A 24,384-nucleotide genomic window follows, 5' to 3' on the forward strand; every position below is an offset into this window, starting at 1 on the left:
AAAAACTAAACAAAACTTTGAGAGAGAAAAACGTATGGCTGAAAAAACCACCACCGCCAAAATCACCTTATGGAGGAGCACCGTTCTCCTCCACCACCCAGGAGATCGCCATGAAGTGGAGCCTCCGCCACAGCACCTCCTTGATTCTCCTAATCACGTGCCATGCTCTCTGTCCCTGATGTCCTCTCCCTCCGCTGACAGCAGCCATCCACTCAAGCTTCCTGTTTCTGACACTTGCCTTCTTTTCTGCTGTGTTTATACTTCCCCCTGGCTGTGGTTAAATAAGTATAAAGCTGTAGATAGAACGACCTCTCTTGCGCGCTCGCTCACTCGCTCGCGCTCTCTCTCTCATTCATTCACACACATGGGCTCCACAAGCCTACATGCTCCTCTTTCTTTCTACCAAAATGGCAATTCTAGGTACCGCTGTGGGGATGGCTTTCTATTTCCTTCACGCCGTATCTGGAGAAAGTGGCTATGCGCAGAACGGTGAGTCATTTCTAACGTTTCTTTAGGATTTTGGAGGATCTTTGGTGTGCACAGTAGATTATTGAGGTGGCTGAGCTTGGGTCGGAAAGTCTTCTGAGAACTTAGCGTGTATTCAGAACTAGAGCACAAAGGTTCAAACCACCAGGAGAGGGGACATGAAGCTTACACTGTGGTGGTTTATAGACAGTCTTAGGATTTTCAAGAAGGAAAGCTACTGAGTCTCAAAAGGGATTTTAATGTGGATTGATGCCTCTGTTCTTACAAAAGGAACACCTATATCAATGCTCTAACTGCCGTGATTGCCAAATCTCGAGGGTCATCTCACCTTGAAAAGACATAAAGCTAGGCTTGTTGTGTTGAGTTTTTAGGAATTTCCATCATGTATGAAAAAATCGTGTCCAGAAACAAGAGCTTTGACTACCGTGGCCAGTGTTTTATCCCTGGCACCTAATAGAGTGTCTAGACACAGTAAACATTCAGTATACACTTGAAAATGCTTTCAAACCCCTTCCGTTTTTGATGGATTCATGGGGAGAGCTCAATAAGGATCTAAGTGAGCTGGTTCACCAAAATATGCTTTATTGTCACCATATCAACCACCTTGTCCTCCTTCAAAAAGAGCCCTGGTGGCATAGAGGTTATGCATTGGGTTGCTACCCACAAGGTCAACAGTTCAAGACCACTAGCCACTCCTTGGGAGAAATACAGGTCTTTCTACTCCTGTAAAGAGTTATAATCTTAGAAACTCACAGAGGCAATTCTACCCTGTCCTGTAAGGTCGCTGCGAGTCGGCATCGATTTGATGGCTTTGAATTTTGTTTTGGATCTTCCTATAAATAGTAATTGTATTTGGGCATCTTAAAAATCTCTAGTACCTTCGAAGTAGACAATGTTACACAGCAATGAAAGCACTCATTGTGACCCAAATGTTGCAATATGCTTCCATAAAGACTTACAGCCTTGGAAACCCTACTGTGTCCTATACGAACACTAAGAGACAGAATTTACTTGAAGACAGTGAGTGTGGATTTTGGTTTAGAAGCAGACCTTCTTGATTAATCAATGCATAATGACAACAGACCTGTAGGCCAAGGTGAAGTCGCAGCCAGAGAAACCAACCGGGGATTTGGATCACCTGTTTGTTCCTTTAGATGAAGCTCTTGCACTGTAGAGTTCAAAGCGTTGGCTCTGGGTGTTATCAAACACATCAGCCCAATGACTCAGTGTAAATATTTCAGGTCGTGTAATCACTACGGATGGAAATCCCTAGAATTTTCTCATTAAGGGAATTGTCAGCAGGTTGACATTTGCTCAGCGTGAACATGTATGAATCACTTTGTGGGCGCTGATCATTATCCATGGTCAATGTTGGCTTGGGGGCAGACAGACTCCTGGAAAATTGGAGCAAAACATGCACCATAGACTAGCATATTCACATAGACCTTTCTTTAGGATAATGTACCCTTGCCTTCTCTCTGGTGGCCAGCCTGTTTTAAAAGAAAGGACAACTCTGAATGAAGTCTGAGTTTTCACTTCAACTTTTTAAAGAACATCCGTAAAGCATTTGAAGTGTAACCACCCAGCCACAGGATGATGTCCCTGTATTTCCCAGTTTGAGGTCTTAGGATTTCACAGACTTCTCGCTACTGTTTGTCGAAAGATAAGTTCTCTGAAAATCAACAAGCTCACCAAGAAACGAAATGGGTATTTTTTTAAAAATCTAAAATATGACAAAATAATAATAATAATTGATGAATGATGAAGGGCTCATGAGGTAGGGGGGAGTGGGGATGGAGGGGGAAATGAGCAGCAGATATTAAGGGCTCAAGTAGAAAGCAAATGTTTTGAGAATGATGATGGCAACAAATGTACATATGTTCTTGACACAATGGATGGATGTATGGATTGTGATAAGAATTGTACGAGCCCCCAATAAAATGATTTTTTTAAATCTAAAATAGGTAAACATTTCCATAAACTAATTCCAGTGAGAGGGAAGAAGACTTTGAAACCACACTTATGGCACTGTCTTGCATATAAAGCATAGTCCTCAAAGCTTTATAGGTGACGAGGCTTAGACATTGGATACTTTGAAAATAAAAGCTCTACCTCCTTGCAGACCCACAGGAATATGGCACTTTCAGCTGCCATAAACTCCTTTCAGAAAAGCCCCAAGTTTCCTGAGTGTTTTCAGAATCTGAAATCTTTTTTTATCATTGCATTACTTATTTCTCTAAAATCATGTTGACGCTCATAAACATCAAGTTGATTCTGACACATAGGGACCCTGCAGGGCAGAATTGAACAGCCCTTGTGTGTTTCCAAAGCTATAAATCTTTACAAAAACAGAAAGGGTGAACACCATCGTTAACGCCTATGGAGTGTTGCCAGTGTGCTAGGTCAGGGGTTGGCAAACTACGGCTCATGAGCAACATGCAGTACTTTCATGTGGCTCTGAAGCACAATTGAAAATGAAAATAAAACTATCATAATGTCATTTATAAAATTTGTTAAGGATGTTATTCAAATAATGGTGATTTCATTTGCTTGCAACATTATGTTTATGGCTCTTGAGTAATTTTTTAATTTTTGTAAGGCACAGGATTGCTCTTCGGTCTCAAAATTTGCTAACATCTGTGCTAGGTGAAGTCACTGTGTGGGTTTTCTCAGTGAGTCCTCACAATCAAATGCATTTACGTATCAGAACACTGAGCTCTCTCGCTCTCTCTCTCTCTCTCTCTCTCTCTCTCTCTCTCTCTCTCTCTCTCTCTCTCTCTCTCTCAACCATTGAGTCAATTATGACTCAGAGCTATTGTATATGAAAGGGTAGAATTTCCCCTGTGGGTTTCCAAGACTGTAACTCTGTACAGGAGTAGAAAACCAAGTCTTTTTCCCACAGAGTGAGTGGTGGTTTCAAACTGTTGACCTTTTGGGCTGAGGGCCAGGGCTACTATGAAGCAGAACAAGAACTTAAAACCTACGTGTCTCTATCTCTGGTACAAGAAGTCCTTAGTTGGAATACGTGACACATAGCTAAGAACTTTTCAGCTTAGTCCAAGTATAACATTCTCTTGGTAAAATGTCACTCAATTTTGCAAGGCACTGAGGGGATTTTTCTTGGTTACAAAGCAACCCTGCATGGTGGCACCTGCTGAAGGACCAACAAGCTACTGTTTCTTGACATACAGTCACTTAAAGTGCAGGAAGCAGAGTACAAACAGGGCATCCATCATTAGGAATCGCCTACAAATGCACTTTGCTAGACTGGCCCGCAAAGGTCAGTGGAAGACATTCGTTATACTGGTACCCATTTGCTTCTATGCCCCTAACGAGATTGGTGTTTGGACATCCTGTGGAGTTTGGTACGTTCTGTTGTGGTTTGATCTTAGTATTTTCTGGATCCATCCAAAGCCCAAGGGCACTTCATTCCTGGTAGGAGTGGACAGAAGTCCCGGAAGCAATCCCAGGCTCAGGCTCTACCGCTCTGAGAATTGCTTTGGTTTCTCTGAATGTTCTCAGATCCTAATCAGTGTGTATTTGCTGACAGACTTTTCCAACCTCGCCAAACCAAAGCTGTATCTATGAGATCTACGGGAAGGCCCATCTGGTGTGATTCAGTCTCCCAAGAGAAGTTGCCTTAAAAGAGAATTCTCCTATAGACAGGCAACACTATTGCTTGTGGGAATGCCTAAATCAAGGGTAAAGAAACACCCCCCCCCCAATAAAACCCTAACTCACTGTCATCAAGTCAAAGCCATCCCTTAAAAATGTGAGCAATATAGGGACAACGTACCTCTATTTGTACAAATAGATTAAATTTCGAGTTTAAAGGAAGGACAGAGTGATGCTCAGTTCCTCATTCTAGATCAGGAATGCACTATCCCAGTGGTAGGGATATTTGGAAAAATTGTTTCAAAAGCCAAACTCACTGCCATTGAGTCAATTATGACTCACAGTGACCTCACAGGGCAGGGTGAAATTAGCCTTGTGGTTTTCCAAGACAGTCACTCTTTACTGGAGTCGAAAGCCTCTTTCTTGCTGAGAGAGGCTAGTGGTTTCAAACTGCTGCCCTCCTGATTAGCAGCCCAGCTCAGAACCACTACATCACCAGGGAAATATTGTTTAGAGGCTATTTATTCATTGTGATGAGCTTTTATTTCTAATAGGAAAGAAAATCTGAGGACCGTGGGTTTACTTATACCACATTCTTCTCCATGTCCTTGAACTTCCCTCCTTTCAATAAAGTAGAATTGCTATTTTGCCTTTATGCCTAGCATTCATGTCTGCCATCTCAGCAGTGTTACTCTAGATATACCACATCTGCATTCAGTTGCTCCATTAGTAACTGCAAGTTTGTTCCTCCCCAGGAGACTTGGAAGATGCTGAGCCAGATGACTACTCATTCTCATGCTACAGTCAGCTGGAAGTGAATGGATCCCATCATCACTCATTGACCTGTGCTTTTGATGACCCAGATGTCAACAGGACCAACCTGAAATTGACAATATGGTGAGGAAGGGCGGTTTCATGGGCACTTACAAATCCTCAATCTCTCCTTCAATACATTGCAGAAGCATGGGTGCAAAAGAAAGAAGGCGTGGCCTGATTTTCAGGTGGTTCAAAACTCTCATGAGCTTGCTAAAATCACTTAATACTCCTTGTCCCTCCCCAGAAGACTCAACCCCAGACATTCATCTTCCAGGTGCTGCTGCCACCATCAGATGATGGGAGGGATCCTGGATGGCCCACGTCTTTCCGGACCTCGTGGTAGAATGAAAATACTCATTCTCCTAGAACATTCTCTCCCAGATTGATCTACTCAACTTGAGACAATTGGTGTTTCAAGTTCCCGGCCCAGGAGACCGGTCTCTAATCTCACTGCCAATATTTGCTAGTCTTTTTGGTGTTTTTTTTAACCTAAAACAAGTTATGTAACTTATGTATACCTCAGTTTCCTCATTTGTAGAATGAGCTAGACCTACCTCATAGATATGCTCTGATGACTGGACAATGTAACACATGGGCAGCGTGCAGAGGAATAGTTCCGTGTCAGGGGCAATGAAGAAGAAGCTTGAAGCCAGGGTTCCAGGCTTACAGGTCTAACTTCCCTACCCAAGCACAATCAGTGAAATTTAAGAAAAATACCTTTTACATATAATGTGCCTTCTCTATGTACCATTTTGACTTCAAAATATCTTCTCAATCGATGTTTTCTAAAAATCTAAAGGAACGTATTCCTGCTGGGTTTCATGAAACCTCCAAGAAAGGGCCAAGTAAACCAAAAAGGCTCTCGTTGGAAAGTTTGCTACAGAACCCCAGGCCCTTTATCTTCACCCTCCTCCATACACCTCGTTTGTTGCCAAGGGTTACTATCTCTGGTGACATGAAAAGGACTCGAATGGGAAATTCTGGCTCCAGATTATCACCAACATCAGGTCAGACCAATGCTTCGTGAATGGCTAATGAGGAAAATGTGGCAACATTCACCGATAGTATAGAAGGGTTTGCAACTTCTAGAGATCCCCAGTCAAACCCCCATAATATCAGAGTGCAGACCAACTCTGGATTCTGTGTGGTTGTGGAGGTGCCATTGAGTCGGTTCAAACTTACAGCGACCCTGCAGACAGCAGAAGGAATCACCGCCTCGTCCTACACCATCTTCACAATGGCTCGCAGCTGAGTCCTCTGCAGAAAGATGTCCACCCATCTTGTTAAGGGCCAAGGCTGCAAGCTGCTCCCATTATGGCAAGACGATGTCTGACAACAGCTGCAGCCTAACCCCGGGCCTTCCTTCCCAGTGTGTCTTTCCTCAGTGACCACCACTGCCACAGACTGCACTCTGCCAATATGCCTGCTTCCCTCGTCTCAGTGGGCCCTGTTGGTTCTGCTGAGATTGGTTCGTCTACCGACAGACAGGTGGTGACTGGCTTCCCATGAGGTGTACTGGGCCAGGAATCAAGCCTGGTTCTCTTGTATGGAAGGTGAGAGAAGTCTACTGAGACATCACCACTGCCCCTAAGCTGCAATGAAACTATATGCAAGTAGCCAAACCGTGTGGTCAAGTCAACACCAAAGTTTGACCCGGGGTTCTCCACACAGCTGGATGATGGACCGCCGTGTTCACTGTGGTTTCTCTTGACCAGGTCAAGGCTGACCTCCAGGCCCACTTTCACTCACAGTGTTTGACCGCACGTACATAAACTTGCCCACTTCCCTTAGCAAGGCTCTTGATTTTTCCTGTCATGTTTTAAGTTGTCTGTAGCCTTGATTTGGGTTTTCAATTGGAACCAGATACCAGGGTACTTCAAAAAAAAAGAAAATGTCTGTGGAAAAATAGGTTTAAAAATAAGTTCACGTCTTTACTTTGTTCTGCCAGCCTGGACCCCATCAGGCATTTACATTTCAGACCCTGCTAGTAGCTATTTGTATAGATGTCATAGTGAGCTCTCAGAAGGGGATCTATTTCCTTTATTTCCACGTTCGTCGGGGCACCGCAGTCACTCCCATGTACCGCCTACAGATACCACTTCAAACATGTCATAGTTTGTTTTCCTCAATTACCACCATTGTCACACTCTGCTTTCTGCCAACAGACGTGCTTTGCTAGGCTCAACAAGCCAGGTCAGTCAAGTGCTGTGAATTTAGTCTTTGGGTCAGGAAACCATACTAATCCTCAAAATCATCTCTTCTTCTTCTTCTCCTCTTCCTCCTCCTCCTCCTCCTCCTCCTCCTCCTCCTCCTCCTCCTTCTTCTTCTTCTTCTTCTTCTTCTTCTTCTTCTTCTTCTTCTTCTTCTTCTTCTTCTTCTTCTTCTTCTTCTTCTTCCTCTTCTTCTTCTAAAGCTAGAATCTTTCTACAAAGGCCAACAGGAATCAAAAAAATATTTCCCCCCAATATTTTCATATAAAAATATCTCTTTACACCACCAACAACCAAAATAACCAAACTTATTGTCATCAAGTTGATTCCAACTTACAGTGAGTGAGTGGTCCTATAGGACAGACTACAACTGCCTCTGTAGGTTTCCAAGACTAAATCTTCAAAGGATTAGAAAACCTCATCTTTATCCCAAGATGCAGCAGGTAACTCTGAACAGCTGATCTTGTGGTTAACAGATCAGCGGGTTACTCATTACGCTACCAGGGCTCTACTCTGTTGCCAAGGGAAATACATTTAACATACTGACCTATGCGATAGCACCCGAACCCTGCGACATTGTTTGGATCCATCATCTATCCTTCATCTAGCTCACATACAGATGTATTCTCAGCTCCAAGATGGAACTAGAAGCCGTTATCTTTAAAATTTCTCCAAATCACATGTCCTGAAATTCAGAACACAGAATCCGACTCCTATTTTTCCCCTTCTGCCTTTACTCAGCAAATCATGATGATGTGATCAGCTTAAAATGATTCCGTCTTACTCTCCTCCCAAGTTTGTTTCCCTGGGATGATCCAGTTCACCTTAACGTTTATATTTTATTCTTACTCTGTTCCAAGTGGGCCAACTCATCTACCTCAATCCAACAATCTCTAGAAATCTCCACACGTGTGCAAAGCCTGAACAGCTGCACGCCACGAGAGATGGCAGGTGACCACGAAATTATATTTGGAGATAAGTACTGGGAGGAATGTTTCCTCAGTAATGAATCTATCTAGCCAATGAATACATGTAAGATTTCTTCACCTACCTCAAGTTTCTCCTAGACTGTACAAGTTTAGTTGCTACTTAAAGACCACAGCAGCCCGAAGGTAAATTATTCTGTATAGCTAAAGTTGAGGCATTCTCTTCAAATTTCTCTTTACAGCACCAACACCCAACAGTCCCACATTCACCTCCGACCACACAGCCGCGTTCCTTTGTGTCCAGGACCCACCCCGCACAGTGCTCCCTTGAGCACATGGAAAGTGTACACACCTACACCCTGTGACCCAAACCTAGCAAGAAACTGTTCTAAATTGTAAGTAGAAAAGAGCCTTCCTACCACAGGCTCCCTATAATTATGACTCTGTCAATATCTGGTTAACGAGAAGGAATTTTTTCATGTAGGTTATGCATGAAGTGCACAGTAAACTCAGAGAGATGTACCTCTGCCAACCAAGATCCCTTCTCCCAGCAGGTACAAACAGCTAATGTGTTAAAGGAGCCAGTTCCTAATTGTTGGAGATTCAAGTGCATCCAGGGGCAATTTGGAAGAAAGTCCTGGTATTCTACTACCCAAAAATCAGCCACTGCAAACCCTGTGGGATACAGTTATATTCTGACCCACAGCAGGGCACCATGAGTTGGAGGTCACACAACAAATGCTGGTTTTATGACTCATTTTTGGACTGGATATAAATTGGCTGTATATAAGTTGTCCACAGTTGGGGGAGAACTGTTAGTAAACTGAGCATCACAAGGGAGGGAAATTAAGCCGATGCTGTGATAACAAGAAAAATCAATCATTTCACTTTTGATTCTATACTGTATAATTGATTTCACAATGATAATATATATACTTTGCATCATTTTCATAATTTATATATTGCTCATCAATTTAACTCTATTTATTTTCTTATAACAGTTCGTTTTGGGGGTAAAATTTATATCGGGTGACATGTGCTTATCTTCCGTACCTTTTGAGGCATGCATACAGCATACAGCATGTAACGACACCTTGATTATGATATTCAAATATATATTTCTTCCACCTTGGGGAGATACCTCATGTCCCCTTGTAGTCAATTCGCAACCATCTCGAGTGATCACAGTTCAGATTTCTATCATCAAGGACTCGTTTGACCAGTTCTTGACAGTTCTGAAAAAGAGACCAGCACAGTTTGACGCTGCTGCCTTCTTTCCCTCAGCTAGGTGTTTGAGATTGAGCTGGTGATGCACGCTTCATGGCTCGTCTTTTCTCCGTAACGGTGTTCATGTGCCAGAGGTTTTCCCATCTTTTCTTTTGGATGCACATTTTAGGTTGTTTGTTTGTTTGTGTTTTAGGCTCTTCTTTTGTTAAGGCACCGTTAGCAGTGTTGTGCAGGTCACTTTGTGGACAGACCGAGGGTAGAATTGCTTAGTTTCGTAGAGTGGGTATATTTTTAACTTCGTAAGAAACTGCCAAACCCCTTTCCAAAGTGGTCCTACCATTAGCAGTTCATGCAAGATCCACACATAGGCCGCATGAATGGTACCAGCCTTTATCATTTTCACCATTCTAGTGGTTTTGCAATGGCACCTCAGTGGTCTTAGTTTACAAATAATCACTAGTATGGAATACTTTTTCTGTGTTCTTGGATAGCTACATGTCCTTTTGATTTTCTATTATTTTCTATTTTTCACTGACTTGTTGACCCTTGTAATTCATGGGTATGATCGCTGATACAAGTCCTTTGTCAGGTACATGTGCTACCAGTCTCTAACTTAGCACTTCATTTTCCTAATGCTGTAATATAAGAACCAAAAAAACGTTTACTTTTAACTTTGATGAAGGTCAATGTCTCAACTTATCCTTCTACATTAGGTACTTTTTGCATGCCCTTGTTGTAAAATAGCTTTGTCTACCTACTCCCAAAGACAGGAGGGCAATTTCTTGTTTACTTCTCCACTTTTTATCTTAAGGCCTAACATACATCTCTAATTTTTGTGAAGGATCAAGATTGATTTTTTTAATACATTGACTCAGTTCATGTTTGGTGACTAAGAGGCCTAGGTTTAGTACTGATCTATTTCAGGTGTGTACATCTTTTCTGAACCCACTATTCTTGCAGTTGAGATTACCATGTTACAGGAAACTTGCCACCAAGTGCTCAGCCTCTTTAACACTTGGTCTACATTTTCAATATTGTTTTCATGACTCAAGATTCTTTGTTATTTTTACATGAATTTTAGAATCAGCTTGTCAATTTTTAGAAATGAACTGCTAAGATTTTGACAAATAGTTAACAACAACTGGTTTGGTTTGGGGATTTTGTGTTGCGTCAATAGCCAATCTGAGAAATCGCCTTACTATTAGGATTGAGAAAGCCCAGAATCTCTACTCTCCTAAAAATTTATAGTCTTAGAAACCCACAACCCACAAGGACAGCAGTTCAAAACACCAGCTGCTCTGCCAGAGAAAGATTTCGCTTTCTACTCCCATAAAGAGTTAGTCTTGAAAACCCACTGGGGCAGTTCTACTCTGTCCTATAGGGTTACGATGATTCAGAATCAACCCAACTATCTTCCAGAAATGTTCTATAATTTTCATAACAGAGGCCTTCAATGTCTTTGATTAACTTTATTACTAACCATTTTATGGGTTATTGCTATTACAAAGAGAACGATTTTTAATTTCTTTTAAAATAATGTGAAGCTAGTCTACAAATAGATTTGACTCTTGTACAATGAACTTAAATTCAGTGGATTAGCTCTGGTATTGGTAAATTTTTATCATTTTCCTTGTGAACAAATATGTTTTCTACAAATGAAGAAAGTCTTTCTTCTTCCTTTCCAGCCTGAGTGCCTTTTAAGCTGCTTAGCTGCCCTTAGCGCTGGCTAAAGACTGCCACACAAGGTGAAAGAGACGCAGGGAAAGCAAATATCCCTTCCTTGACCTGCTTTTAAAGGGAAAGCATTCAAAATTTCACCATCAAGTATAATACTAACTGTAGATTTTCTTTTAAAAAATTATAATAATACCCTTTAGCTAGCTTAATGAAGTATCTTTTTTTTCTTCCTGAAAGTTCTTTAGTAATCACAAATGAATGTTGAATTTTGTTACATGCTCTCCCTGTACTGTATCAATTGATAGGATCATGTCACTTATGCATTTTATTCTGTTGATGGAGTTTGGATGTTGAATCTACATGGATTGCCTGAGCTGCATCTCACTTGGTTGTAATGTATTCACATTGATGGGTTAACATTTTCTTTTTTTTTAAACAAATCAGTAGTTTATTATTTTTCTTTTAGTTGCTTTAACCTAAAAGTTTTGGTTTTGGGTTTTTTTTTTAATCATTTTATTGGGGGCTCATACATTTCTTATCACAATCCATACATACATCCATTGTGTCAAGCACATTTGTACACTCATAGCCTTCATCATTCTCAAAACATTTGCTCTCCACGTAAGCCCTTGGATCAACTCATCGTTTTTTCCCCTCCCTCCCCGCTCGCCCCTCCATCATGAACCCTTGATAATTATTTTATCATGTCTTACACTGTCCGACGTTAAAAAAGTTTTTTTTTCATTGAGAATTGGGTGAGGGTTTACAGAGCAGATCAGTTTTCCATTCAAGAATTCACCTCATTGACTACTTTTGCCACAATGTCACTAATATCCCTTATCCCACTTGTCCCTGTATTTCCTGTTTCCACTCTTTCTTCTTTGCCAACGCGTCTAAACTTTGTCCTTGCATAAATACTATCTTTTTCATCTCAAGTTGTTGATTACTCTAGGCAGTGGTTCTCAACCTTCCTCATGCTGGGACCCTTTAATACAGTGCCTCATGTTGTGGTGACCCCCAACCATAAAAGTATTTTCGTTGCTACTTCATAACTCTTCTAAGGTCTGTGTACCTCCTTAGGGTTCTAGTTCATCTAGTTCTTCTGGTCTTGGCGTCATGGAAACTGCTGGTTGGGTGCTCCATTAGTCCAGTCAACTAATTACTTCCATGACTACGATCCTCTTCACTGTTTTTTTTTTTCTTTCCTAACAGAGAGAGTGGCCCTTAGGGGCCCACTCGTGAGCCTTTTAAGCCCCAGTTGTGATTCATCTAATCAGTAGAATATGAAACATTGTTCTTTTATGATCTCTGTTATGCCAACTGACCTTGGTGTACCCCAACACCATGTTCCTCGGCCCCTAGAAAATCATTCCCTGGAGGTCTTTGATTATATCTTAGATGTTTTTATAAACGTACCCTCTCCACTACAATCATGAATGCATTTGTGCCAAAGGAGAATACACATCTAGAATAGTTCTGTCAAACTTATGTATATTCATTCATGAGTGTGCATCTCTTCTCCTCCCACGTAACTTGAGCTTGTGTGTCTATCCAGGCACCTACCTACTCATAGGTCATTGTTGTTGCCTGTTTCTGTACACAACAGTATTCACCTGTGCTGCCTTTAACTTTGCCCTTCTCCCAGTGCCCACCGCCTCCATCGCTCTTTTCTGCTCTTCTCATTTTAGAATGCCTGCAGTTCAGCCCCAGTGGGTTACTTGATGGGCTGCTAATTGCAAGCCGCTTGACGGGAGAGAGATGAAGCTTTGTACCCCTATACACAATGACACCCTCAGAAGCCTAGAGAGCATTTCTGCCCTGTTCTATAAGGTCCGTATGAGTCAAAATTGACTTGAGGACCGTGAGTGAGTTTCCCTTCACCCAAGTTAACATGAGTCTGCTCTCACCCACTCTGCCTCTTTCAGAACTGATAACCATCAAAGAGAATGTTTATTTTCATGTGACCCTTTTCCTCCTTTTTTTACATGAATGTTCTCATACAATATTTATCCTCTTGTTATTGACTTACTTCACTCAGCATAATGTCCTCTAGGTTCATCTATGTGCTGAGGTATAGTGCAGATTCCTCATCATTCGTTAACATTGGTTAGCATTTGTTAACACTTTCCTGAGGAGTTTGCACATAGTCCTGAAGAGCGCCTGTCTGGAGATTTCTTTCCTATAATAATTATGCCAAGTCTTAAACTATAATATGACTTGCTTCATGAAATAAGTTAGGAAGTATTCACTTTACCTCTAAATTCTAGAATAATTTCTTTCAGATTAGTACTGTTCCTGCTTTAAATGTTTTATTGAATTCAGGAGCATATATTCATCTGGACACACAATTCTCTTTATGGGGTAATTTATGCTAATAAATTTGATTTCTTTAAAAGCAATATAATTATATGAATGTTTCATTTCTTCTGAGTCAATTTTACTAACTTATTTTCCATTACACCTAATTTTCCTTCTAAAGTGTTCATTTTATTGGCATAAACTTTTGTGAAAATCATTTCATTGGGGGTTTATACAGCTCTTATAACAATCCATACATCAATTGTAAAACACACATTTGTGCGTATGTTGCCACCATCATTTTCTAAACATTTTCTTCCTGCTTGAGCCCTTGATTTTAGCTCCTCTTTTTTCCTCCTTCCCTCCTCCTCCCACCCTTGTGAACTCTTGATAAATTATACATTATGATTATTTTCATATCTTACACTGTCTTATGCTATCTCCCTTCGCCCATGTCTCTGTTGTTCTTCCCCATGTGGGCAAAGAGCGAGGCATTATACATCAATAATTGTGATCACTTTCCCCCTTTTTTCCCCTCCCCATCCCCCTACCCTCTTGGGATCACTACTCCCATTTCTTTCTTTTTTAAAAATCATTTTATTGGGGGCTCATACAACTCTTATCACAATCCATACATCCATCCAGTGTGTGAAGCACATTTGTACGTTTGTTGCCATCATCGTTCTCAAAACATTTTCTTTCTACTTGAGCCTTTGATATCAGCTCATTTCCCCCTCCCTCTCCGCTCCCCCTCCCTCATGAGCTCTTGATAATTTATGCATTATTATTATTTTATCACATCTTACACTGTCTGACATCTCCCTTCACCCACTTTTCTGCTGCCCTTCCCCCAGGGAGGAGGTTATATGTAGATCCTTGTATTCGGCTCCCCCCTTTCTACTCCACCTTACCTCCACCCTCAAGGTATCGCCACTCTCACCACTGGTCCTGAAGGGATCATCTGTCCTGGATTCCCTGTGTTTCCACTTCCTATCTGTACCAGTGTACATCCTCTGGTCTAGCGGGATTTGTAAGGTAGAATTGGGATCATGATAGTGGGAGTGTGAGTGAAGCATATAAGAACTAGAGGAGAGTTTCTAAGGGATTTATCTGTCCTGGATTCCGTGTGTTGAGAGCTCTTGTCTGTACCAGTGAACATGCTCCATCTAGCCATATTTGTAAGGTAGAGGGGGTCATGATATTGGGAAGAAGCCTCAAGGAACCAGAGGAATATTGAGTGCTTTCTTCAGTGCTGTACTGCACCCTGGTGATTAGCCCCTTCTTTCTAATCCTTCTGTGAGAGGATGTCTAATTGTCTATAGATGGATTTGGGGTCTCTACTCCAAGCTCCCTCATTCTCAACAATATGATTATTTGTCCTGTGCCTTCTGTTGCCTGTTACCTGATCTCATAGACACCTGATGACCACACAGGCTGGTGTCCTTCCATGTGGACTTTGTTGATTTCCTTCTAGCTGGTCACTTGGTTAACTTCAAGCCTTTAAGACCCCAGACTCTATATCTTTTAATAGTAGATCACCATCAACTTTTTTTTCACCGCATTTGCTTATGCACCTATTTTGACTTCAGCGATCATGTCAGGGGTGGCATAAACTTTAATAATATTTCTTACTATACTTTTAATGTCTACACAAATGCCAATAATATCTCTTCTTACATTCCTGATAGTCCTAATTCATATTTTTAAATTTCTTTTATTTTCCAGTCTGAAGGATTATAACTTCTAGTAAACTCTGCAAAGAAAACTGTACACCTTTTAATTTTTTGAATTTTTCTGTTTTTGTCTATTTCTAGATAATTGCTCTCCTTTTCCAGTCTTGTTAAGGTTTGTCAATTCTATTAACCTTTACAAAGAAAACTGAACACTTTTAGTGTTGTGAAATTTTCTATTGTGTCTATTTCTGTTTCATTGCTCTCTGTACTTTATTCTCTCCTTGCGTCAATCTTCATTGGGTTTAATCTGTCTTTTTCTAGTTTTTTAAGTCTAGCAATTAATGCTCAAAATTTCCTTTAGCATGACTACAGACCACATATATAGATTTTTCTATATTTTTATTGTCATTTTTAGTTAAAATATTAACTAATATTATTAATTTAGTAATCTATTGATTACTTGCCTTTTACTTTTTTAATTGCTCACTGCCAGCAAGTCTGTTCCTATTCATGCAACCCTCTAGGGCAGAGAAACACAGCCCCTCAGGGTTTCCGAGGCTGGAAATCATTAAAGGAATAGAAAGCTTCGGGTTAACCCCGCAGAGTGGCTGGTGGTTTCCAATAAGTAGCCCAATACGTAGCCCACTACACCTCCAGAACTCCTTTTGTTTATAGATTATATAAAAATGTGTTCAATTGCGGGTATTTGGAGTTTTCACCTATATATTATTGTTAGTTCTTTGTTGTTTTGGCCAAAGAATTTGTAAGTTAGCAACATTTTTAACTGTACAGAGTTATCTTATAGCCTAAAGGAACCCAGAGAGTACAGTGGGATATTATTGATCTGCTAACCCTAACGCAGGCAATTCACGACCACTAGCTTACTCTTCAGGAGAAAGATGGGTTAACTACTCCCATAAAGATGAATAGTCTCAGCATGTCTATGAGCTCAGTGTGAGTCTAATCGACTTGATGGCACTGGGTTAATGACCTAAGTTATGATATATCTTGGTGAATGTTTCATGTGCATTCAAATAACTGCAATCTCTATCATTGTTGGGTGCAGTGTTTTATAATTTTCAATTCATTCCAAAGTATGATAGGATTTGTTTAGACTCTGCAACTTGTTAATATTTTGTTTATTTCTCATATCTACTATGAAGATGAAGTATGAGATCGCCAATAATGATTATAGAATTTCTATTTTATTGTTGTTTCTGCCTCATATGTTTTAAAGTTATTATGTTAGGCACATATGAATTTTTTATTGCTATATCTTCTTGAAGAATTGCAAGTTGTATCATTATCAAATGTTTCTCTTTATCCCTAGTAATATTTCTTTCTATGACAATCACATTGTCTAATACTATTATAGTCGCAGCACCTTCCTGAAAAGTATTAGTTGGCTGGAGCTGCTGCAAAAATCATTATACACTTGATGAAAAAACATTGGAAGTTAATTTTCTCATCGTTCCAGAGGCCAGAAGTCTAAAATTAAGGTTTCAGCAAGTTTGCTTCCTTCCAGGGCCTCTGAGGGGATAATCTGTTGCCAGGCTCTCTCTCTCTCTCTCTCTCTCTCTCGGCCTCTGGTGTCTTTCGGGAATGGCGGCGTGACTTAGGTTAAAGTTGCTGCAGTCTCTGCCTCTGTCTTCACATGTTTCTCCTCCGCACCCAGGTCTCCTGTAAAGATAGCAGTCATTGAATTTAACATCCACCCTCATCATTAGATAAAATTACATCTCATCTTTACTGTAATTACATCTGCAAAATACCTTGTTCTAAATAAAGTCATAAACTTCTCAAGTTCAGGACTTTGACATCATTTTGGAAGCCACTATTTAACGCACTTTTTTTTAAAGCTGATAGGATAAACTACTCTACCGTTGCTGAAATGCCATAGTGCCTGAATTAAAACCGGTTTCCCTTTGTTTCTACAGTGGTGCCCTCTTGAATACAAAATGCCTGAACCTGAATAAACTGCAAAGCACGTATTTCATCAAGACAATGGCATTTTCACTGATTGGAGAAAGCACAATATATGTAAAGCGTGGACAGGAAAGCATAACTTGCAAAAAAATGAAAATAGTCAAGATAGGTAAGAAGTTGGATTTGAGGGGGTGGCCATGGTGGCCCTGTTTTCGTATGTCTGAAGACTGGTTGTGTTAAAAAAAAACCCAATAATAATGTGCAATAGCAAATTATCTAATGGAAATGGTTTTGAAAGAACTGAAAACATTGAAACCTATGCTACAAATTCTTGGTGTGAGAGCGTTCTGTCAGAATTCAAACTCAGGTGAGGGAGAGGGTGGAATAGTAACTACAAACTGCAGCAAGAACAACCCGATAGGAAGAGTCTCCATAGAGCTGGCGACAACCCACAAATATCCGTGTCTTCCTTGTGATGACTTCGATTCAGTCGTTGCTATCCTCTCCCAATATCGGCACCATTTTCAAGGGTTGCAGTGAAAACAGTCAGGCCTTAAATGAGATGAAGAGGATTTATTCAGCACAGAAAAGTGCACCTTGGAAAGCTAGGAGGTGCCAGTCCACCTGAGAATTGATGGCTCCTATGAAAAGCTTCTAGCAGACAGACAGAGACAGAGTTCCAGGAAGAAAATCATATCATACAGTCACTTAGTCATAAAGAAGATATGTTAGGGCAGGAAGGTATTTTTATTGGATTATTATAAATTATCCAATCGAGTACAGAGGCTCAGAGTGGTTATTTCGGTGACTAATCACACAGATTTTCAGTCATATATATCCTTCAGGTAGGATCATCATAGCATCACTGGTGGATGTTTAAATGGATGTCCAATCAGATGTCTCAGGTATTTGAGATAACCTTTTGGTATATCAGGGTCTCATTTCCAAGCTATAGCTTGTTAAAACAAAAACTTCATAAGGGGTCTGGTATACTTTAAATAAGGCTGCCTCCAAGAACCTTTCAAAACCATTCTCTTCCTTATACCTTTGTCATGAATATTTCTTGGGCCCACTTCACACAAAGAATGCCTGCTAAGATGCTCTTCCTTAAAATGTATTTCTTACCCATCCTGGCTCAGCCATAACGAGAAATCACTGCCTAGTAATTAAAAGTCAAATGACAAGCACCTGGGCGATATCTGAGCCGGCTCCGTTACCTACAACTCAGCAAGCACAGCAGCCCAGGCAAACAAATAAAAAAACCAATATAATTCAGTAAGGACTGAGTTTAATTTAGCTATGTAGTTTTGATCAAATCATTTCATGAATTTCTCCTTCACACAAGTTTTTATTAAAGAAAATAAATATGCTTTTTGATGAGTCTTATGCCTTGGGGGTGACCCATGGAGCAAATCTGATTTGGCCTAGAATACGCACATTAAACCTTGCCCTTTCCCCCTCCCCCAAGAGGCAACATTGACATCTCAAAGACAATTACCATTTGAAATGCTAAACACCATCTTGATGGCCCTTTGGATCAACAGAATATCCATATACAACATTTTATAAATCAGAAAGTCCATTCAGCTATTTCATTATCGACAACAACCCTGATGCTATGGAGTTGATTCTGATTCATAGATATTGTAGCACGTGGGTGCCATTAATTTGGTTCCTACTCATAATGACCCTGCGTACAACAGAACGGAACACTGTCTGTTCTTGGGCCATCCTCTCGAGTGTCCGTAAGCTTGAGCCCATTGGCAGCCACTGTGTCTGTCCATCTGGTCAAGGGGCCTCCTCTTTCTTTGCTGACCTACTTTACCAACCAGGACGTCCTGTTCCAGAAACTGGTCTTTCCTGGTAACATGTCCAAAATTATTCTGACTTCTAAGGAACATTCTGGCTGTATTTCTTTCCAGACAGATCTAGTTGATCTTCTGGCAATCCGGATGCTTTCGATATTCTTTGCCAATACCATGACACATCTCCAGTACTCACTATGGTCTGGTTTCCACATGCACACGAGGTGAATGAAAATGCTGTAGCTTGTCTCAGTTCACCTTGTTCCTCAAGGTGACATCTGAGTTCTTTAATGTTTTAAAAGAAGACCTTGTGCAGCGGATTTGCCCAATGCAAAGCATCCTTTCACTTCTTGAATGGTGCTTCCCAGGTTATTAGGCAATATTGATGACCAGTTTACCATTTGGTGAGTAGGAAAATCAAATAATCAGAAAAATTGGGAATATAGACATGGAGTTTTCTTCGATTACTTATAGATTTATGATTCTGAAGTGAATATGGTTATTTCCAAAGTCTCAGGGATATTTTGTTATAAAAGGATGTCTAAGTCCATTGTAATGTATCAGTACAAAGAAGTGTTAGTTATATTTCTGCCGTCTATGATAATTTGCAAATAAAATAATACACATAAGGGGAAAATGTTCAAATTGATAGCAAAGATGCATTATTTTATTGGTTTTAAATATTATGATGGTCTTGCGTCCTGATGCCCTACATCTCACCTCCCAAAGAGAAAACCAATGATTACAGGGAAATATTCATTAGAGAAAAGGAAAATATGAGAATTCTAGCTGCCAGACTCCACTTCATTCTCTGAGTTAGTAAAATAAAGGGTAGGAGGAGACGTTCCATGTGAGCAACTGTCTTGCAGTTGTTGTTGCCGTTAGATGCCATCGAGTTGTCCAGCCATCAGTGACCGTGTGCACAACAGAACAAAACCCTGCATGGTCCTGTGCCATCCTCACAGTTGTGCCTATGCCTGATCTCCTTGATGCAGCCACTGTGTCCATCCATCTCATTGGAGGCCTTTCTCTTTTTCACTGCCCTTCTATTTTACCAAACACGATGCTCTCCTCCAGGGACTAGTCTCTTCTGACTCTATGTCCACAGTATGTAAGACAAAGTCTCACCTCTAAGAAGCACTCTGGCTTACTCCTTCCAACACAGAGTAGGTTTTCTTAGCAGCCCATGGTGCTTTCAATATTATGCGGCAACACCACAATTCAAATGCATCGAGTCTTCTACAATCTTCCTCATTCAGTATCCATCTTTCACATGCACACGAGGCAACGGAGAAGACCAGGCAACATCCTTGCTCCTCAATACTCTAAGGAGATCTTGTGCAGCAGATTTACCTAATGCAATACATCTTTGGATCGCTTGAAAATGAGAAGGACTTGGTCCCCCACTTCGGAGGAAGAAGCAACTGGAAAGCCTATGCATAGCTTGGAAGCATTGTCAAATACTGAGAACCTGAACGAAAATGTCAGAGGTGGAGGAAAAGAGACACTAGACAAAGGCATGCATGTAGAGCACACAACACTGACCACCACCCGCATGCGTTCTGTCTAAATCAGGAAGAGGAAGAGGAGGGCACCTCTGAGTGTGAGGCACGCCGAGGTTTGGTCATTTGGATTGAAGACAGGTGTGGGTGTTTGTTCAGGTGGCGCACTCACAAAGGAACCATAGCAAGTGTTCTCCCTTTGTATCGTACATCCATATTTATTTCTCTGAGAGAAGACCCAGAGAGTAGATTCTCAGGTCTCTAATAAAGTCCTGGAGTAGCAGGAATGAGCTCCATCCTGCTGAAACCCACAACAACACAACTCAAAGAGATCATGGGCACGCTCATGACACCTCCACGGGTTCTGGCCCTTGGCATTCCCAGATCTCTCCTGCCCAATTCTCTTAACCCCTGACAGTGAGTCAGTTCCAGCTCAGTGATCCTACATAAGGCTTCGGAGACTTTGTAAAACATCACAGGGGCAGGCAGTGTCAGCTTTCAGGTTTGACCACCAAACTTAAGGTTAGCATTCCAATGTGGACCCAGCAGCACCACCATAGCAGCTAAAAGGCCGACCTATGCTTTTAGGAACCCACCTTCCCTGGGTCAGCAGAAAGAGAAAGGCCCTCAATGAGATGGACTGACACAGTGGCTGCAACAATAGGCACACACATAGGAACAATTGTGAGCTTGGTGCTGGAGCAAGCAGTGTTTCATTCTGTTGAGTACGGTCGCTGTGGGCCGGAACTGACTGGGTGGCGCCTAACAACAACAGTCTGTAGCCCTAGCAGCTTGTCAACCTGACCCGGTATATGGGGAGGGGGCGGCGGGGATAACCTGAGCAGGCTGTGTTGAGGATGTGCATCTATAAACGTGTCCTGAAGTACAGGATAGGAACTGGCTTGAGAGAAGTAACAGGCTGAGCTGTGTTCTCTGTTGATCTGTGTCTAGCCCTGCCTCCTTCCTCCTGCTCCCCTCTCGGGAGTGGCTTTCTTTTTATAGTACATCTGCGAGTGAACAAAGGAGAAACTTCCTCCTTTTGCAAGATATCCAAGAGTAAGGAGCTACTTCCTCTTTTTCAGTACCTCTGAGTGATGGGCAAGAATCTTAGTCTCTCTCCACAGGACCAGTGCCAATAGCCACTGGGCTTGACTCCGCCCAGGCTTCCTCCACTGGGTTGGCAAGTGAGTCTGAAACCCAGCTCAGACCGCTCAGAAGCCAGCTCAGCTGTGAGCTATATTTTCAATACAGTTGTCCCTCCCATCTCTGCCTATTCGTGTTGTGTCATTGTTTTGGGCCATTTAACGCGAACTAAGTTCAGCCTAGGAAATCATGTGGGGGAGTTCCACTATTTTCTCGGGGTTCCCAGGAGCTTTCCTGACATGTGTGCAAAAAAAGAGGAAATCCCCTCATCTCCAGACCCCGGTGCGAGTCAGAGCAGCGAAAAGGGCAGGTAGGGAGATTTTAGGGTATTGAGGGCAGAAGCCTGAATACAGATGTTCTCCGAAGATGTCTAAGGGTTTTTTCCTGTTTAAAATCCTCTGGGATGCCTTCCACCCACATTCCAAAGCAGGTGCAGTTGTGACACGGGCCAACCAAAGAAAACCAGGGATGTCGACGTAGTGAAAAGCAGAGAAGACAGAGAGGTGGTAGTTTGGTGTTACTCGTCAAGTGGAAAGGCCAGGACCAGGGAGTGTGTTGACTAGATGAAGGGATGATCACGGGGAAGCCTCGGCATTACAGGGACTCTCTCCCTAGAGGGAGCGCATGATGAACCTGCTTGTTTTCAGCAGATAAGCAAAAGGTTGGCGGTGCCAAGCCACCCAGGGACCTGGAAATCTATTTTTTTGTAAGTCATTGAAACCCTTAGGAGCACAGTTCTTCCCTGACATAGGTGCGGTCACCATGAGTCAGAATCAATTTCTGAGCAACTGGTGAAAACGGAAGTGCTCCCGGTTGAAGACTGGTTTGGTAACACGTTCTGGAATAACCAAATGGAAAAGGGAATGTGTTCCATTGTAATACGAGCTGCTGTAACAATAACCACCCCCACCGCACCCCAATGCATGCTAGCCTTAACACAGGTAACTCATAGTAGAGCCAAAATGGGTGTTCCTACCCGGTGCGTGGTGTTGCTCCATCCAATATTGAGGGTTCCTCCGATCCTGTGGAGTTACTGTCTCAGCCTATGACTCAAAACTGTGGGGAAGGAACAAAGACTGGTGTCACAGAGGAGTAGACCTGGTGAACCATCACTTTCACTTATGTAATCACAAGCCCAGACCCAACTGCAAGGAATGCTGGGAAGTATAGTTTCGCTTTGAAGCCAGGAAGGAAAGTTGGGAATGGTCATCTGAACAGCTAGTCGGTTACCACCACAGAACCCAAAAAAAGATAAGTGAAAAACTTATTGCCATCAGTCCATTCCGTCTCATGGCAACCCTGCAGGACAGGGAGGAAGTCTGATTGTCCATGTAGATGGGCTTTGAAAACGATTACTTTGTTGACCCCCTAGACACTGACCTCACCTCTTTTTTCTTTCCAGTCAAGCCAGAGGCGCCTTTTGACTTAAGTGTCACCTATCGTGAAGAAGCCAATGACTTTCTAGTGACATTTAATACATCACACTTGAAAAAGAGCTATGCCAAAAAACTGCTGCATGATGTAGCCTACCGCCAGGAAAAAGGTGGAAACAACTGGACGGTATGTGACGCAACGGCAGGAATGGCCAACCACTTCTCTGCGGGGGCCTGCGTGGCCACAGCAAGTTTGTGTTCAAAAGGCACTTTTTCATGAAAGAAGTGCTTGCATAAACCTCAAGCCCCACCAAACCTGGTTCTTGCCTGTCCTGTTCTTGCTTAAGTTGTGATTTTTTTCCCCCGGTTGCTCTTTTTTTGTCTTTATAATGTTTCTGAGTTAGGTAGTTCAAAGCAATATAGATTGCTCTCAAAACTCAAACTCATTGCCACCGAGTCAATTCCAAATGACAGCGTCCCTAAAAGACAGGGGGGGATAGTTAGTTTATTGTGCCAGCCTGGCCGATAAACACAAGTGGGATTAATTGAAGGGCGGAGAGATAAATGGCTCGGTGAGCTTCGCCTTTCTTGTCTCTTGCTCTTTGATCATCTGACCAGTGTGCGGCTGCCTTGCTTGCTCTGTGCTTCAATTTACATCCACACTACCTGTGGGATGCCTAGCCTGTGGACTGTGTCACTGTAAGTTGAGGTCCCTTTAAGACCACACAATTGTAATTTACATCTCTTGAGCTGGGGACCGACAGTTGGTGACCTGTCTTGCTGTTTGCTGCCTGTGCAGGGGTAGCCCAGCTCTCTCTACAGAGGACTATCTGGCGGCCCTCAAGACTTGAAGGACTGCCAGTGTCTCACAACTCTCTCATGGGAGTGAGTCGCACTGAGCCACTTGTACTGCTTTATAATTTAACTGTTCATTTCTTGTTTTATATATCTATCTTTATATATCTATCTTTATAAATATATATATATAATATATATATATATATATATATAATTATCAGCAATCTGGTTTTCTCTCTCTAGAGAACCCTGTCTAACACAACAGGGTAGCTCTGGACCTGTGGGTTTCCCTAAGGAGTTAAAATCCTTAGGGACCAGAAGGACTCATCTTTCTCCTGAGGAATGCCTAGTGGTTTCAAGCTGCCAACCTTATGTTAGCAGTTCAATGCTTAACCCACTGTGTCACTAGGCTAGACCTGTTTATTTGGGGGACTCTGGAAGTATCATGCTTTACATCCCTTTCACATGTCATCTAGACAAAAATATGCATGCACAGTGAACATTCACAGCGGAATTAATGACTACAATGGGGTCTATACATACAATGGGATAGGATGTCTCCATAGAGAAAAATGAACTTTGCTGCAACATGAATGAACCTTGAAAACACCATGGTGGCTGAAATAAGTCAGTTAGAAACGGAAAATCACATATGCTCTCACTTAGGTGAAGCAAACAAATAGAAATAAACTAGCTACCAGGGATGGGAGGAAGGGGTCAGAGGGAAGTCTCCTACTGACCGTATGAGTGTGTGCACCTCCCTCACCTGACTCCCTTCAAGTGGATGCCCACTCTAAGTGACCTTATAGGACAGGGTAGAACTGTCCTGTTAGTTGCTGAGGCTATAAATGTTTAAGGGAGTAGAAATCCATGTCTTTCTTTCACAGAGAGGCTGGTGGTTTCACTGCC

The 24,384-nt window shown here is 41.8% G+C and overlaps 1 protein-coding gene across 2 annotated transcripts in view; it reads left to right on the top strand.

Moving 5' to 3' along the window:
* Window positions 1–407: 407 nt before the first annotated feature.
* Window positions 408–24,384, top strand: part of IL7R (interleukin 7 receptor) — a 29,231-nt gene continuing 5,254 nt past the window's right edge. For both annotated transcript variants that reach the window (XM_075543004.1, XM_075543005.1), the window contains exons 1-4: window positions 408–489; window positions 4,857–4,998; window positions 16,866–17,023; window positions 22,707–22,864. In XM_075543004.1, the coding sequence (XP_075399119.1) occupies window positions 408–489; window positions 4,857–4,998; window positions 16,866–17,023; window positions 22,707–22,864 (540 nt within the window). The remainder of the gene's footprint in view (window positions 490–4,856; window positions 4,999–16,865; window positions 17,024–22,706; window positions 22,865–24,384) is intronic.

Source organism: Tenrec ecaudatus, chromosome 2 (assembly GCF_050624435.1).
Source record: "Tenrec ecaudatus isolate mTenEca1 chromosome 2, mTenEca1.hap1, whole genome shotgun sequence".
Taxonomy (NCBI): domain Eukaryota; kingdom Metazoa; phylum Chordata; class Mammalia; order Afrosoricida; family Tenrecidae; genus Tenrec; species Tenrec ecaudatus.